This window comes from Elephantulus edwardii, unplaced genomic scaffold (assembly GCF_000299155.1).
Source record: "Elephantulus edwardii isolate Elephantulus edwardi_28Jun2011 unplaced genomic scaffold, EleEdw1.0 scaffold00120, whole genome shotgun sequence".
Classification (NCBI taxonomy): domain Eukaryota; kingdom Metazoa; phylum Chordata; class Mammalia; order Macroscelidea; family Macroscelididae; genus Elephantulus; species Elephantulus edwardii.
Window position 1 is genome coordinate 2,726,562 of NW_006399870.1, and position 18,237 is coordinate 2,744,798.

The 18,237-nt window shown below is 46.5% G+C and overlaps 1 protein-coding gene across 2 annotated transcripts in view; it reads left to right on the plus strand.

The window, feature by feature from the left end:
• The window catches only part of PKNOX2 (PBX/knotted 1 homeobox 2), a 144,783-nt gene that overhangs the window by 56,676 nt on the left and 69,870 nt on the right, over positions 1–18,237 (plus strand). The window contains exon 3 of one of the 2 annotated variants that reach the window (XM_006892808.1): positions 5,035–5,174. The exons of the other annotated variant lie outside the window; for it this stretch is intronic. Coding sequence (XP_006892870.1) covers positions 5,035–5,174 — 140 coding nt within the window. The remainder of the gene's footprint in view (positions 1–5,034; positions 5,175–18,237) is intronic. 2 annotated transcript variants of the gene reach the window in all.

Sequence of the window (18,237 nt, forward strand, 5' to 3'; positions counted from 1 at the left end):
ATCAATTCTCCTTCTATCCTCCCTAGTCATTGTCCAACTCTCTGATGCATAACAAGTGATTGCAAAGACCATGACCTGTGTCAGACGCACCTTAGTCACCATTGCACTTCAGAAACTTTGGAAAGGTCCCTAACAGCAGACTTTCCCATGACTATACGTCTTTTCATTTCCTGGCTACTGGTGCCAAGAGTGTTGCCTGTGGAACCAAGCAAACTAAAGCTGTGAACAATCTCAACCTCTTCACCATCCATCCTGATGCTGCCAATTGGTCCAGTGGTGAGAATCTTTGTCTTCTTGACATTGAGCCTCAATCCATAATGAAGGCTGCAGTCCTTAACCCTCTGCAGCAAGCACTTCAGGTCCTCCTCAGTTCCTACCTGTGACTCAGGAGAAAGGCAAGCAGTTTCTTCCTCTGCAATTTATAGCCTCTCAGAATAAGCTGGACAGTCAGCTATGATCCAGTTCTGACTCGATGACAATTACTTCACATTTTCTCAAGTTTTATGTGAATCCCAAATGTGCCTTCCTGTTATAGATTTAATGCATTGTTTCAGCTTGAGACTTTGGGGTCATACAGAATATAATGATCAAACCTAATCCCTCTTAAGCTATCCACAGGAGAATTCTCTGCATTTCACACCTTTCCCTCAGGCTTCACTCAGTCCTGGTTCCCACATATATTCCTCATATGGCCTGACTCTGCAGAGCGCCTTTGCCCTGCTGGTCAGTTCTCCTTGGAACGTGCTCTCGCACACTGCTTAGCCTGAGGAGGGTGGAGTTGGAAGGCTCCTTGTTCCAAGGCCCACTGTTTTCGTTAGGGGCTGTCGTCACTTCTGGCTCACGACAGCACCGTGTCTACAAAGTAGCCATAAGGTTTTCAGTGCCTCCTCAACAGTAGTATAGGTATATTAAGCGTGCATGTTTTGTTTGTTTATTGTTGGGTTTTTAATGTCTATATAGACACATTTCACTTTTTTTACCAGCTGCTCGCTTAAACACTGCTGCTAAGCCATGTCTCCCCCTACCCTGCATTTATATTCTTGATTTCTTTTTTTTTTTTTTTGGTCCAAGTGTTAGACTATAAAAATTCAACTTATTAGATGGAAATTAATCTCAATAGACTCAGCCTATTGCCAGAATCTATAAAGCTCTTAAAAGGCCCGTTTCATGCCGTCTGTAAATTGGGTAAATGTTTCCTTCGCTGTCCTCTGAATAAATAAAGTTGTTGTCTGGTGAAGACTAAACGGAAGTGGGTGTCACTGCCCGGAAACCACCCCCCCTGCCGATGCTTCACCATTCCCATCAGCTCCTGGGATAACTTACTAAGCATTTGTCCGCTGAGCCACATTCCCCTGTATGTATTTTCCACAAGGTATCAAAAAGGTATGTTGTCGAGATCGCCTGCTTCACTTTTGCCCCGTTTCCTGACTAGTTCAGTTGTTGGTCATCGCTGTCTAGTTTGACAGCATGTGCATCAGAACAAAATGCCGTCAGGCCCTGCCTTGTCTTGATAATCATTGTGCTCAAGTTCATCACTGTGGCTGCTGCGTACTTTGAAGAAGCTCTGGTGGTATAGTGGCTCGAGTACTGACCTTGTAACTGGAAGGTTAGCAGTTCAAACCCGTGAGCCACTCCATGGGAGAGAGATGAAAAGGTCCATTTCTATGAACAATCCTAGAAACCTGGGGAGGCTGTTCTGCTCTGTCCTGTAAGGGTTGCTGTGAGCCAGAATTCAGTTGACAAGTAGAGAATAGAGATATGTGTGTATTTAGGTGCCTTCTTCTGAGGGAGAAAGATGCGCAGTCTCCTCCTATGCAATTTACAGCGTCCAAAAAGTCGATGGCAGGCCAACTGTGAGGCAGTTCCAACTTGATGCCAAAGAGTTGAGAATTCCCAGCCTCGGAGGCTCACCTTCCAGGACTACATCTGACAATGTTCTGTTGCGATCCACTTTTCAATAGCTATTTTAAGAAGTGACTGGGATAATTGGGATGGGAGTGTCAGAGACGGTGCGATTGGCACAGGACAGAGCGGAGTTTAGGGCTGTTGTACATAGGGTCGCTATGAGTCACAGGCGACTCGATGGCACATAACAACAACAACAACATTTTCAGAAGTAAACTACTGCTGGGTCTGTCTTCCTAGTATGTCTGAATTGAGAGTACTGCTATGTACTGTGCATGGCCCTGTTGATGTTGAAATACTGACAGCATAGTTTCCAGCGTCATTGTAACATGCAGGCTGCCACAGAGCAACAAACCAGGACTCTTGTGATTATGTCAGATCCAGGAATTGAGCTCCACTGTGGCTGTCCCTAGGCCTGTGATTCCAGGGCCCAGCACAGTGTAAGGAACATGAAAGGATTCTTTGTAGTCAGGAATGAATGAGTCTTGCCTGGATCACTGTGCTACTTGGCTATGTTTAGTTTTTCTGAATCTACCTTCTTTCTCTATTTTGTAAACTAGACCAATATTTGCTTCTACTTCCCTCCTTCTGGCATCTCTCTTACTACTCATGATCCTTGGAGATCACCAATTTGCTTATTGATGGGGGGAAAAAAGAGGCACTCAGAAAGTTAAGGGATTTTCCCAAAGTTGAGGTTGATAAAGGAAGTAATTAAGATTGTTTCTGGCTTGAAGTGACCTTGATGCTGTACTGTCCTCCAATGCAATGAGTTTGGGGGGGGTTCTCCCAATTCAGTCAACAAAAACAATTGTTCCTAATAAAAATGTATGCAGATACAGAAGAGTAAACAGATCCATTTCATTTCTAGTTTCATTCTTATTCTTCCTCTATCATTCATTAATTCATCAAGTCCGCAAATGCTATTGAGCACTAGAAGTACTAGTACTAGGAGGCTCTTTGGTATCTTAGCTGTAAGGAGTTATGCAGCCAACCCAAAGTCACTAAGTTCAAATCCACCAGCATCTCCATGGAAGAAAGATGAGCAGCTATTTCCCATGTAATTTACTGCTTTTGAAAACCCACTATAGGGTCAGCTGTGAGTCAGTTCTGATTCTACAACACAACAATTAGTACCAGTCCCTTTTTGAGTTTAAATTTCATTTGATAGTGAAGAGAAAATAAGTAGATGTATAATTAGGCTGAGAAAATAAAGCAGAGTGAGGAAACAGCAACAAGCAGATGGACCATCTTTACTCTGAAGCAGTGACATCTGAACATGGATCTAAATGAAGTAAAAGAATGAGACATACGAGTACTTTGAGGATGTTAACAATGATATGCTTGTGTTCAAGGAAGTAACAGTAGTTTGTCTTCCAGAAAATAGGGACCAAGGCGTAATATGCATTTGCCAGCTATAAAATGGGTGACCTGTTCACTCATTCATTTTTTTCAACAATCAGTTTTATCATGCATTCATAATGGAGTCCACAGTCAGCTACGAAACATAAGATTGGAAGTTCAAATCCACCCAGAGGTTCCTTAGTACACCATTGTGTTTTCAACAGTTCAACTTTGATACCCAAGGGGTCACCATGGGTCAGAATCAAATAAGTAGAACTAACTCATATAGAAAAGATGAGTTCCACTGACGGACAGGCCTACCAAGCCCGACAGCAGTGTGGCAGGAGCTGTGATGCAAGTTAGCAACGGAGTCATGTCACCATTCACACTGTGAGGGGCCTATCGAACAAAGCGTAAAATTCTGTAAGGGTGGTTTTCAAAGTTTGTAAGTCACTGAATCAGTACTTTAAATAGAATCTCCTACAGAAAGCCCAATATATAATACACTATTGGAGTTGCTGCTCTGCTTGGCATAGTTTTTTTAAAACCCAGAGGCATCTTCAAAAACATGTAATAATATGAAAATCAATGTCCTAAATATTTGTATGGCCAAGAACAGAATCTGTCTGCCCTTGTCCAGTAAAACCTGCTTTTCTCCATGTTGCCAGGTAAATCAGATGTGGACAGCCACTTGACCATCAATGAAAACCATTAGAATTTAACCTCTGGCTCACATTAAGCAGACTAATAAACCCCTGTGCAAATGAGAACTAACCTCAGCTACTATTTTCTATTCTTCCATGCCTTCAAATCAAATTTATTATAGTCCAAAACAACTCAGAAGTACAATTTTATTGATAAAAAGAAATTGTTCTTTTTATTTGAGTGAAAGTATACAGAAAATATTGGTTTATCATTCAGGCACTCATACACATTTAGTTTATGACCTTCACTACAAGACCCAAGATGTGATTCTACTTTTCCCACTCTCTCCCTGTAGTTCTGGTTTCCACTAATCCTTTTCTCTTCCCCCTTACTGCCTTCAGGGCTTTATCCTGGAGCAAATGTGGCTCTTTTGACTTTATGTGATTGGAGTGAGTGTCTCCCTGGTGTCACTGGTCACCTTATAGGTCTGTTGCTTGGCTTGAAGGTTGAACCATTGGGGGTGGAGGAGGGAGTTTTATTCCAAGTTTAAAGGGACGAAAGTATAAAGAGTTATCCTTTTTTTTCCTTTTTCTATTTCTGGCCAAAAGTGATTACATTTTCCTTAAGAACCATTTCTCTTTTTTCCAATTCATTTTTTAGTGTACGTTGACAAATCATATTGATTCTTCAGTTATTCAAACACATTTTATTTTTAGAACCTTAATTACCATTGATAAATGTATTTCATTAATTATAGTATCTGATCGGCCCCTTATTACCCATCACCTTTTCTTTAACCCAACTTACCTATTTATTAATTTTCACTCCCCTCTGCCTCCCTTCTCATCCCTGGTAACAGCGAAGAATGATTCTGTCTGTGCGTATAGAGAACCATCTCTCCTGAAGCCCATCAGCTAGTGTCATACGACCCTCAGCTGCCCCTTCACATGTTGTCAGTTAAGGAAAGGTCTGCCGTTCTTCCTGCTGTCATACCTGTGTCCACAGGGGCACTGTGCTCATGCATGCATCACGCATTCTCTTCACCACGCTCCCACTGCCCACTGTCAAGACCTCCCCCTGCAGCCCAGGAGCCAGCTGTCCTGCCTGTGCTAACTACCACCTCCCCCTTTCTTCTCTCTGCAGATGACGGCGACTGCCCAGCCCCCCTCCAAGGCCCAGGCTGTGCACATCTCAGCCCCCTCTGCTGCCGCCAGCACACCCGTTCCCAGTGCCCCCATTGACCCCCAGGCCCAGCTGGAGGCTGACAAGCGAGCTGTGTACAGGTAGGAGTCTCTGCAACTGTGTCCAGGCCTCAGCTTAACCAGGAGAGGTGGGAATATAAGCCCATGATTGGGTGCACTGGAGACAATAACCAACCGCAGCCCCTTCACCTGCCTTCTCTCTGTGTCAATCCAAAAATCCTTCAGCTGGCCCTGGGTCCCTTGATCTTCCAGGAAACATTTCAGGAGGGACATGAAGGCCTGGAGACTATCTCCCAAGAAGACCCCTTTCCCACTATAATTAGTGAGGTGGTCCCCAATGAGACCCAGAAAACTTCAGCTGAGTAAAGTCTGTCATGTTTACTCCAGCAATCCCTGAAAAACACTGGACATCCAACTTCACCATCTAGGATTTGGTAGGACTGAAACTTTAGTATACATAGAAGTCACTGGGAAGGCTTATGAGAGCATTTATTTCTGGGTTCCATGCTCATGTGCTCAATCAGTAGAGCGAACTCTGGATATTTTTTTTAAAGCATCCCAAGTGAATGTAGTACAGCCAGTCTTTGGATTCATGGTGACCTTTTTATTTTAGTAACAGATGCAAGTATGCAGGTGCTGATGCCAGGCCTCCAGTGGGGAGATTGCTGTGGCCAGGCAGCCTCCCTCATTTTGTCCTAGGTCAGCCCCATGCGCGGAGCTGTGAGCTCTGAACATTGCAGGGAAGGGACTCAGGAGACTTCTGTCTGCCTTGGTGAACTCCAGGGAGTTCTGGTGGCCTAGACCATAGTGAGTTGCTAACCCAAAGGCCACACCTCCCTGGCAGTTTGAATCCACCAGCAGCTCTGAGAGAAAGTTGGACAGTCTCTTCTGATAGATTTACAGCCTTGAAGACCTGCTGGAGGGTCAGCTGAGGGAGCAAGTGATTTGGTGAACTCCAGCCCTTGTGCTCCTGGCAAGACAGAAAGATGGAGGTATCTGAGAGGAGGGCGTTAGTCATCATTCATCCATGGGGAACCCAGATCACTGTCAAAGATGTCCCTGTCAGCATGCAGAGACGGGGAACCCAGATTACTGTCAAAGATGTCCCTGCCAGCATGCAGAGATGGGGAACCCAGATCACTGTCAAAGATGTCCCTGTCAACATGCAGAGACGGGGAACCCAGATCACTGTCAAAGATGTCCCTGTCAACATGCAGTGTTCCAGTTGGACCCTCACTCATGTTCACTTGTGTGTGGATACATGCTCACATGTATCGACAAGTTCAGCTTACTGATCGCTGGTATACTTTTGCAGTAGATGCCAATGTGCATACCATGTAGAATGTTCCAGTCATGACAAAATGAACAGGGAGAGGACCCCCTCCTCACTCCTCCTTCTGCCCTACTCCAGTGACAATGGCTTTATGGTCACGGTGCTAATTATATCTATTATAATCATTATCATTGACATTATTTTCAGTTAAATGAGCCAAAAGCTTCTAATGCCAGCAGATGTGAGTCAGAGCTCTGGGCTCTGACCCTAGGGAGCCAGCCTGAGGGTCCTCCCTGGCCTTGGGGAGGAAGACATCCAGTTGCCTTTGGGTATAGTGTTCCACCTGGGTCCCAAAAAAACTCTTACGTAATCAGGGAGATTCTGAGGGCAGACAGTTCCTGCTGCCCCTGTGTGACACTGTGTCCTCCTGCCTGCCCTCTCCTTCCACACCCTTATTGAACCCTTGTTATTAACATATACTCCAGGAGAAGGAGTGCAAACACATTAGGATCAATGCATGAGGTTTTCCCTTATCTCTCCAGGAACTGATAAACAGGCAAACCAGAAATGAGAGCAGTGTGGTTGAAACGTAAAAGGGAAGACTTCACATAGGAGACTATGTGTGAACATCTTTAAGACTGAATAAAATCATTCACCAGATGAAATTTGGGTGGGCTAGGAACCCCTCCAGGCAGAGTTGTAGTTGTTGTTGTTATCATGTACCATTGAGTCAGACTGGACCCAAACTAATCCTTCATCAGATTTTCAGAAGCAGTAAGTCACATAGGAGGAGACTGTCCTTTCTCCAGCAGAGTAACTGGTGGATCCAAACCCTGTACTTTTGTGTTGGCAGCTCAGTTCCTTACCACTCAGCTCAGGCAGAGTAGAGGCTGGTATTTCTGGGAACTGCTGGTGGCCAGTAGATGTGGGAGATGAGGCTACAGAACCAGCTGAAAATTAGCCTGGGCAGCATGTGGTAAACTTGCGTTTCTGCAGAGAGTGTGAGAAAGGGACTGGGGAGCAGCACGGCTGCTGAAACAGTTCAGTGCCTGAAAAGTAGATGGTTTCCTGGAGTTAACACACTCTGGTCAGGTAATCATCCATCACTGCTCAGAGTGGCCCATGGCCCAGCAGCATCCTATCCTGTGCCCTGAAATCTCATTAGAATGCAGACTCATCCCTTCCCAGGTGAGCAGAGTCCTGTAGTGGGGTAACAAGAACTTTCTAAAAACCTAGGCTATAGTCTGCCTTCACCATATCTTGGTCTCTCTGAGCTTTGGTTGCATAATAAAACCTAACTCGACATATTTAAAAGAATGTATTCAAAGTCCTTGTAAGCACCTAGTGCCGTTCCTAGCACAAAGCACTTGATGGCAAAGCAGATGGATCCCCTTGTCTCACCAGTGGAAGCCATGGGTTCCAAGACCTTCCCAGGTTCCACAAGAAGCTCATACCCAGGCCAAGCTGCAGGAGAGGTGGTCACCCCATCGGCATGTCCATCAATGTGTCATTTGAAGTATAAAGACCCAGATCTTCCTCAGCCAACCCTTTGTTCTGCTCACCTTCCCTCTTGAACTTAACCTCGTCCCATGGTCTCACTTTGCTCTTAGCATTTGCCCAGATGATCCCTGCACCTCTCTGATCCTGCAGAGCAACTCCTCATGTGGTTGCCACCAATTTCCCAGCCAAATGTGGCAAGTGACAGTGGACAACATCAGATTGTCATCACCACATCCCTTGTCTCCCTCTGTCTCCTGGCCTGGAGATGCCCCTCAGCCACACCTCTCCCATCAGTGCCAGCTGCTCACTCCGCAGCCTGTACTGGGGGCCCAGGGAGGAAGCTTAGCCTCCTGTAGGGCTGGGTAATTTTAATTAGATCTGCTTGCCTGGGGGCAGCCTGACTGCTCCAAAGCACATCAGGGAGCCAGCATCTCATGTCAATAAATGTAACAAGACCCTTTTGGTTCCCATTAGCTAGGCCTGTAGTGCCTGGCACCCGCCTTCAGCAGCCCTTACTGTAGCCCCTCCCAGAGCCACAGAAGGAAGGTTGGGAGGGGTAGGAGGGACCTTTCCTGGTCAGGCCCCTGATGTGGGGCCCAGGGGCAGGGTGGCAGAATTGGGGGTGCCTATGGGTGCAGGAAGCCCATCTACTGGTGCTTGGGAGGTTTTATTTGTGGGTGAGGAAGTGCTGATGAAATTGGTTCCTTTCTGGGATGTGTGTTTGTGTATGGGGCAGGGTGCAGGGGGACACTGAGGCCCCTTTAATTGGATCCTACCAGAGCATCATCTGGGCTAATCAGCAAGGTTGCCAGGAGCTCCAGCTCAGATTAATGATTACTGTGTAATCCAGGCAGATTCCATGGTTGGATGCATATCACGGGTAATTGTGTCTGTGACCCAGAGCAATGCTGAGGGGTGGTCTGAAGAAGGGAGGCTAAGATAGTGGAGGGGGAGGGCTCAGGCTTGAACCCCCACTCAGTTCTATTCCCTACTCCCACTTCAACTCTAAGAATCTCCCCATAAGGAGTTGAAACATGCGGTGGACCACTGCTCCCTCATCCTTGCCCAGCTCCGTAGGCAGTCCTGTGGCAGGTGAGTGCTGGGTTAGGCACTGAGACCTGGGGATTAAGTTGCCTATGGCGGCAGCTCAAACACAAGGCCAAGAGGGTAAAGTTAATCCAGCTTCCTTCTCCCTGCCCCCCTCCAGCTCCCTCGTTCCCCTTTGAAGTGAGTGGGTTCCCATGGAAACAATGATGTCCTGGGGAGCCGCACAGTGGCAGGGAGCTGGTCTGACCAGGTGCTAGTGGGGGACGAGGTGGCCTTTGCAGACAGCTCTCTAGGTATTAGCTCTCCCCCACCTCTCTAAAGGCTGAAAACCTCCCCCAGGGACCTGGAAGGGGCCAGCCTCAGCTGAAGTTGCAGATCAGGGTAAGGAAATGCTGGGATGGAGACCTGAACAGTGAGAAATGGGATGGGGGAGGCGCGGAGGGATCTCCATCCCAGTCCAGCAGAGCTGCAGCACCAGGTGGGTAAGAAATGGCCCTGCACCTCTTCTCTGTGGCGGCAATCACCGTTAGATTAATTGTGTCCCCATGTGTGTTAACATAATTCTTGTTTCCCCCAGTAGACTATTAGCTCCACGAGGGCAGAGTCCACGTCTTCCTGCTCATTACTCTATCCCCACACACCTTCGAGTGGACAACTTAGATGGCATAGGTCTAAACTGATGTTTGTTCAATGGAGGGATTGCTTAAATAAGATAAGCTGATTGAGTCAAGCCAAACCCACTACCTTGGAGTCAATTCCAATACTTATCCACCCTGGAGGACAGAGTGGCACTGCCCACATTACTCCTGAGCCTTTAATCTTTATGAAAGCAGAATGCCACATCTTTTTCTCAGAAGGACTGACAAATTGAGACCACCATCTTACATTTGGTTACCAGATGGGTGAGCACTTTAATCACTGTGCCACAGGGCTCCTAGGGAAGGACCCCATGAATCCCCCAAGGCTCGCTTCTGGTGTGCTGGAAAACTGGCTATCTGTGGGGGAACAGCCTTGATGTGTAGCAACCGCTGGTTTCCATGGGGCCGTTCTCCCATCATGGTTGATTTCAGACTACCAGCATGCTGCCACTAAACAGAACTGAAGAGGATGTACACAATTGCTGGCGAAGCTGGGGTGAGCCAGCACACCACTGGTTCCAGGTAAAAAGAGGCTTCTCCAAGACTCAGGTTTTCCGAAGATTTCTGCCACAGCTGCCCACTCCAGGGTCACCAAGACAGTAAATAAGCTGCATTTCTTTCCCAAAGACCATTCCCACTTTACTGCAGGGAGAGGAAAACTTTTAAAGTTCAAGCTACACACAGCCCATTCAGCAACAGGTTCATGGTTTCTGTTTTTAAATGAGTAGCACATTTGGAACGTTGAGTCCTTGGAGTGGGTTCATTCTTACTTTGAATGTGTATTACTTGACCTTCACTGACCCGTGAGGTTCTAAATTTAAATTGTTCTCTCTTAATGAACCAGTGCCTGGAGTACTGGCACAAAGTACAAGTGTTTGCTGGTCTTTTTATTTATTCTACCAAATCCCAAGACAGTGAATTTCTCTTTCCTGGATTGTAGCTGATAACCAAGCAGCTGCCACCCAGTCACCTCCAGCTGAGAATCATGTCTTAGTGACTGACTTGTCAGAAAGAGATCACCAGGCCTTTATTCCAAGGTGCCTTTGGATGCACTTGAATTTCCAACATTTTGATAGCGCATTAATTATTTGTAGCACCCAGGAACACTGTCCTTCTTTTTCCAACTGTTTAAATGAAGTCCCTGACCCCCACTGCCCCCTACTTTTCCGAGTCACTTCTAGGTCTTTCCTGGATGTCAGTTAATGACTTCCTTCCTGGCAGCTCCGGAAACCTGCATTCTGCTGCCTCTCGATCAGTGGTTTCTCAACTTTCCAACTTGACCCTGTGTGGCTTCCCCTCAGTCTCATCGTCCCACAAACCACATACTCAGAGTTCCTACCTGTTTGGGATCTGCTTTTTAGTTATCCCAGACTTAACCGCAGCTCTAGTATGATAACACAGTGTGCATTTCTGAAGACTTCTTTATAGGATGACCCCTGCTTTTGTCTCATCCAGACTGAGTTCCTTCAGCATCTGTACTCTGGTGGTTGTTAGGTGCCATCAAGGTGACTGACTCATAACAGCCCAAGCACAACAGACTGGAGCCTGACCCTGTCCTGCACCATCCTCACGACCTGCTCAAGCCCATTAGTACAGACACTGTGTCATCCAGCCCATTGTCGGTCTAATTCACTTGCGCTGACCTTCTGCCTTTCTCAGCATAATAACTTCTCTTCAGGGACTGTTGTCACGTCACCTGAGACTCATAGTGACCCTATGTACAATACGTCTGTAGCCTGCCCAGTCCTGAGCCAGTCTCACTGAATCCGACACACCAGCTCCATTGCCCCAGTTACTGTGTCAGTCCATCTCATCTGGGGCCTTCCTGACCTGCTCTGTCCTTCTACCCTTCCCAACATGATGTCCTTCTCCAAGGACCAGTCCCCCTGGCCATGTTCCCAAAGTATGTGAGACCGCTTCAAAATCCTAGCCTCTTTTATAACAGTGGCATTATGCAGTGTTTGTCCTTTTGTAACTGAGATCTTTTACTCAACATAAGGTCCTCCAGGGTCACTCATTTTGTATAATATTTCATGAGTTCCATGTTTTTCAATGCTGCATAATATTCCACTGTGTGAATATACCACAGCTTCTCTATCCATTTGGTTGTTAATAGGCACTTGGGTTGTTTCCAACTCTTTGCTATTGTGAACAAAGCCTCGATAAACATGGGTGTGTTCGGTGGCAGTTCTGGTTTCTTTAGGGTGTATTCCCAGTAGTAGAATTGCTGGGTCAAATGGTATTTCTATTTGTAATTTTTTGAGAAAGTGCCATTCTGCCTTCCACAGTGGTTTTACCATCTTACAATCCCAATGTTTGCGGGGAAACTAGGAAAAGAGGGTATAAATAAACACTGCCTTGAAACAGATGAGGGAGAGAACTGCTTAAAGGGTATATCTGATTGTGTATTGTTTGCATGACAAGAGTCCAGAGTAGGAGCTGCATAGTAAAGTGAAGGGGGGAGGGGATTGTATAACAATAAAGGAATTTTTTTTCTTTTCAAAGAGAAAAGCAAGCTGGGGAAGGGTGGGCAGGGAGAAAAATGTGCAACAATGAATGAATGGAAATCCATGTTCTCTATTATCCTGCATTAAAATCTCAATTTAAAAGCAAAACAAAACACCAAAACTCTAGCTTCTAGGGAGAAATTTGGTTCCATCCTCTCTAAGACAGATTTGTTTGTTCTCTTGGCAGTCCAACACTCTTCTCCAGCACCACAACTCAAAGGCATCAATTCTCCTATCATCCTTAATCTTTGTCCAGATCTCTGATGCATAGCAAGTGATTGTGTAGACCTGGCCTAGATTAGGTACTAGTTCCTCCTAAAAGTATGCTGGAATTGAGTGAGACGAAGTTCCACCATCCTTGCCTTTAAGGAGAATTTTTGTTGCACTTCCCTTAAAACAGCTTTGTTTGTTCTTTTGGCAGTCCTCAAGATATTCAGTACACTTCAGCAACAGTGCCATTCAAAGGCACCAGTTGGTCTTCTGTCTTCCTTATTCATTGTCAACTCTCAGATGTATAGGGTGCAGTTGAAAATACCATGACTTGCATAAGGCAAACTTTAGTCTATAAACTGTCACCCTTTCTCTAGCACGTCAGAGAGAGGTCCTTCAGAGAAAGATAATTTTCTGATTCCTTTTTGATATTTTGACTGCTGCTACCATGAATGTTGATTGTGGATGCAAGTAAAATTAAATTGTTGACAATTTTGTAAAAATTTTTATTATTTTTGTGTGTGTACCATCAAATCAGATCTGACTGGTACTGGAGGAGATTGTCCCTCCTTCTCCAGCAGAGCATCTGGTGGATTCGAACTACTCACCCCTGGGATTGCAGTGCAGTTTCTTGCCACTAGGCCACCAGATCTTGCGAACATTATTGACAATTTTAATGTTGTTCTCTCTATATCATTATGTGACCTGTTAGTCCAGGAATGAGGATTTTTGTTTTCTTAATGTCTCACTGATTTCACATGCAAGCAAGATTTTACTGAAGATTATCCAAAAACGACTGGAACAGCACATCAACAGAGAACTGCCAGAAGTCCAGGCTGGGTTTAGAAGGGGTCATGGTACTAGGGATATTGTAGCTGATGTTAGATTTGACTGTGTAGATCATAAACTATGGCTGACTCTGAGAAGAATGGGAATCGCAGAACACTTGATCTTTCTAATGCAAAACCTATACTTGGACCAGGAGGAAGTCATCAGAACAGAGCAAGGGAGCACTGCATGGTTCAAAATTGGGAAGGGTGTATGCCAGGGATGCATCCTATCTCCATACCTTTTCAACCTATATGCAGAACAGATTATCCATGAGGCTGGGCTCTATGAGGAGAAATGTGGGGTCAAGATTGATGCACGATTTATCAACAATCTGTGTTATGCGGATGACACAACCCTACTTGCTGAAACTGAAGAGGACTTGAAGCGCCTGCTGCAGAGTGTCAAGGACTGCAGCCTACAATATGGATTGAGGCTCAGTGTCAAGAAGACAAAGATTCTCACCACTGGACCAATTGGCAGCATCAGGATGAATGGTGAAGAGATTGAGATTGTACACAGCTTTAGTTTGCTTGGCTCCATAGTCAACAATCTTGGCACCAGCAGCCAGGAAATTAAAAGGCTCATTGCCATGGGAAAGTCTGCTGTTAGGGACCTCTCCAAAGTACTGAAGAGCAATGGTGTCTCTCTGGAGACTAAGGTGCATCTGATACAGGCCATGGTCTTCACAATCACTTGTTATGCACCAGAGAGTTGGATAATGACCAAGGAGGATAGAAGGAGAATTGATGCCTTTGAGCTGTGGTGCTGGAGAAGAGTATTGAGAATACCATGGACTGCAAGGAAAACAAATAGATTTGTCCTGGAAAGGGTTAAACCAGGTGGCTCCTTGGAGGCAAGGATTCTGAGGCTCCATCTAACATACTTTGGACATGTTGTGAGGAGAGACCGGTCCTTGGAGAAGGACATCATGCTTGGGAGGGTGGAGGGACAGCGCAGGGAGGAAGGCCCTCTATGAGGTGGATTGATTCAGTGACTGGGATAATTGGGATGGGAGTGTCAGAGACAGTGCTATTGGCACAAGACAGAGCGGAGTTTAGGGCTGTTGTACATAGGGTCGCAACTCGATGGCACACAACAACAACAAATGTTGAGATGTAATCCATATTAAAGGCTGTTGTCTTTAATCTTCTGCAGTAAGTGCTTCAAGTCTTCACTTTTTGCAAGCAAAGTTCTGTCATCTGCTTAACACAGGTTGTTAATGAGTCTTCCTCCAATCCTGATGCCACATTCTTCTTCACATAATCCAGCTTCCCTAAATGGCACTCTCTCAGGAAGCCATGAAGAAATAGGATGGGACAGTGGACCCTGTTTGGGCGACTCCCCATGAGACCGTGCTGTAAAGGTCAGTAGCACTCCAGGCGCAGTCCTGACATCCCATAGCAGATGGGAAGCACTGCCTACAGTTGTCATGTCAGACTGTGGTTAGTTCATGCTCTCAACTCTAGAATCAGGAATAACTAGCTTTGTTACCTTGGACAAATTAATCACTCAGACCTGCATTATGCAGGTGACACAACCTTGCTTGCTAAAAGTGAGGAGGACTTGAAGCACTTGTTACAGAAGATTAAGGAATGCATCCTTCAGTATGGATTGCATCTCAATATCAAGAAAACAAAGATTCTTACCACTGGACCAATAGGTAGTGTCATGATGGATAGAGAGGAGATTGAAACTGGAAGCAGCTTTATTTTGCTTGGATCCACAATTAACCCCCTTGGTACGAGCAATAAGGAAATAAGGAGACGGACACATTGCCCTGGGAAAATCTGCAGTTAGGACCTTTCCAGATTATTGAGGAGTAGTGATATCAGTTTGAGGACTAAGGTGTGTCTGATTCAGACCATGGTCTTTCCGATTACTAACTATGCATCCAAGACCTGGGCAGTGGATAAGGATGAAAGAAAAAGAATTGTCGCCTTTGAGCTGTGGTGTTGGAGAAGAACACTGAACATCCCATGGATGGCCAAGAGAACAAACAGATATGTCTTGGAGAGGGTGCAGTCAGAGTTCTCTTTGGAGGCAGGAATGATGAGGCTTCACTTCAGATACTTTGGACATATTGCTAGGAGGTGCTATTCCTTGGAGAGGGACATGATGTTGGGAAGGGTGGAGGGTCGGTGAAGGAGAGGAAGACCTTCCACCAGGTAGGTTGACACGGTGACTGCTGCAATGGGCTCTTGTGTGTCAGGAAGTATGAGGATGACATGGGACAGGACTGGGTTCAGATCTCTTGTTCCTGGGGTCACTATCAGTTGTACTTGACTCAACGGCACCCAACAACAACATCAAACAAGAAAATACCTGGAGTAAAATTATGAAAGCAGTGGTACTCAGCGTGTAGAATTCTTACCTTTTGTGTGGACTGAGGTTCATTTACCACCCAGCACCTCCTACACAGCCACCACCCATCTATCAGTGAGAGGTTGTGTGTGACTGTGATGTACAACAGACCCAGTGGAGCTTCCAGACTAAGACAGACTGGGAAGGAGCTTCACCTGAAAGTTAGCCCCACTGCTGTATCTTCACGGGCCAGTCTGTGGCTGATCATGGGGAAGGCACAGACTGAGAACCCCAGCTCCATTTGCATTGGCTCTCCATAATTCCCAATAACAACCAAGTAAAAGAAAAAATGATAATATCTGGCATGCAGGTTGGTGTTTGCTAGGTAGATGAGATGAAGTAAGTCACAAACGACTCGACGGCACATAATAACAACAACAACAACAGGTTGTTGTGCACGGTCGAGTCATAACCAACTCATAGCTGACTCTCAAGTGGGTTCAAAAGCAGTAAATCACACACGAGGAGATTGCCCATCCTACACCCACAGAGCTTCGAACCACATACCTTTATGTTGGCAGCACAGTTGCTTACCACTAAGCCGCCAGAGCTAGGATCAGCTTCTGTCTCTTTGGTAATTCCAGGACAACATTCCGTTGTGCACTCAGGTTCAGGTAGCCTTTGGACTTAGAATGCCTGGGTTCTAATTCTCTCTATCACCCCAAGACCCTTCAATGTCTCTGCTTCCTCATATGTAAAATAGGGCTTACATATATTCTTTCAGTGAGATGGTCTTGAAGGATCTTTAGGAGCCTGGACCATCACATGCGCTGTGTAGGTGTTAGTTGCTTTTAGAGGTTTGGGAAATGCAAGCAGGTCTTGGTGAGGCTAGGAGGTGAATACTGAGAGGCAGGACTGGAAGAGACTCTAAGGCCTCACACTACCATTAAGTCAAACTTTTACTGAGCTCTGCTGTGTGTAAAGCGTTGTGCTAGGTTCTGAGAGGAGCTAGAGGTAATGAAGAAATGGCTTACTGAGTAGAGGGAAGACCGAGACAGTAGCTCTAAGTTTGGCACTTAGTATGTGCTCAGAACAATCTCTGTGGGATTGGCAGAGCCTTCCAGTCCCTGGCACAGGGTGGGAGGGGCACACAGCTTCTCCCAAGGGAAGCAAACCCCCAGTGAAACCACAGCCAAGATGCTGCTCAAGGGACTGGACTGGAAGCTGGGGAGGACAAAGCAGCCTCATCAGGCTGGACAGGGGGCGAGTCAGCTGTGACCGTTCTCTTCAGCAGTCCCTTGTCAGGACCCTGGGAACTAGCCCTTCCTAATGAAGTGTCTTTGAGGGAACTCTTTCACCCTGTGACCGAAGGGTGTTCTGGCTCTAGAAGTTGACCTTGGGACTTAGCCCTCTGCCTTCCCTGGCATCGCATTTAGCGTCTCTGGGAATTCGCTGAGCGAGGGAGCCTGAGGTTGGTGTGGAGGACATGCTGCTGTGGGGGTAAGGGAAGGGCCCCACGTGGAGGATGAGCTGCTCCAGGGAGAAAGGGCGGGACCCCACATGGAGGATGTGCTGTTCCAGGGTGGAAGGACGGGACCCCACGTGGAGGATATACTGCTCTAGGGGGAAGGGCAGGATCCCACATGGAGGATGTGCCACTGTCGGGGAGAGGGCAGACCCTCAGACTGGGCTCTGTGGCAGGTGCTTGCCCCAGGCTAGCTCTGGGCTGGTGAATCCAGCAGATACACTCTACTTTTGGAAGCCGTTGTTTTTCACTCAGGAGTCTAAATGGTGCTTAGCTGCTAAGCAAAATGTTAGAGGTTCCAGTCCTGGGAGAGGTAACCTGGAATAAACTCCCGACAATGTTATGAAAAAACAGCTATGAACAACGAAGGCACACAGCTCCCCTGATGCCCATGCGGTCACCATACTCAGCTGGTTCTCCCCTGTAAATCTGTTCCCTGCCCTCTGCTGCATCCACAGGCTCCAGCACTGGCCAGCCTCTGCACACGCTGCCGGAAGCACGGGACCCGACAAGGCGAGGCCAGGGGCCTGGAATCCTAATGAGTTATCCTCACAAGTCTGTTAGGATTCCGTGAGATGACCAGTGCCAACAGCTGGCAGTGTCTGACCCTCTGAATGGTAGCTAAATTTGGCCTTTCAGGTGGGTGGCCAGCCAACTTCCCCACTCCCTGTGTGTGAGTGGGATGGAGCTGAGTGAGAAGAGACCCCATACACTGGGTCTTTAAGAATCATAAGGCATGGCTCCTCACTCAGGCTGGACTAGCCAGGCTGTCCCTTATTTCCATCTCAAGCCCCTCTTGGCTACGCCCGGCGCAGGTCCATTTCATGATGGCATGGAAAGAGCCCGAGTTCTGACTCTGCCTTTTGGCAAATCATTTTACCTCTTAGGAGCTTTGCAACCCTACAGGGTAGGAATCAGATGAGAATATAAGATCTGTGGAATGGTTAAAGCCCTCTCTAACCACAAAGACATCTCATTAGGAGAAGAGGTTCTTTTGGAACATCATTTGATAGGGCAGAGAGAGAATCTTCTGTGTACAATTGTCTTGATACTTCAGGTAAACTTGGCAGCTCCATGTGCTTTCCTACAAGGCATCATGGAGCAGCCAGCCAGCCAAGAGCAAGGGCAGATGAGGAATGAGGCCATGATGTTCTGGAAGAATGCCAGGGGAAAGGCAAGGGCACAGAGCAGGCTGGAGGTCCAAATTCACCCCGCAGCACCTCAGAAGAAAGTCCTGGCCATGTATTTCCATAAATATTACAGTCAGGAAAACCTTGAGGGGAATGATACAAACCATTTGTACCACCCAGGG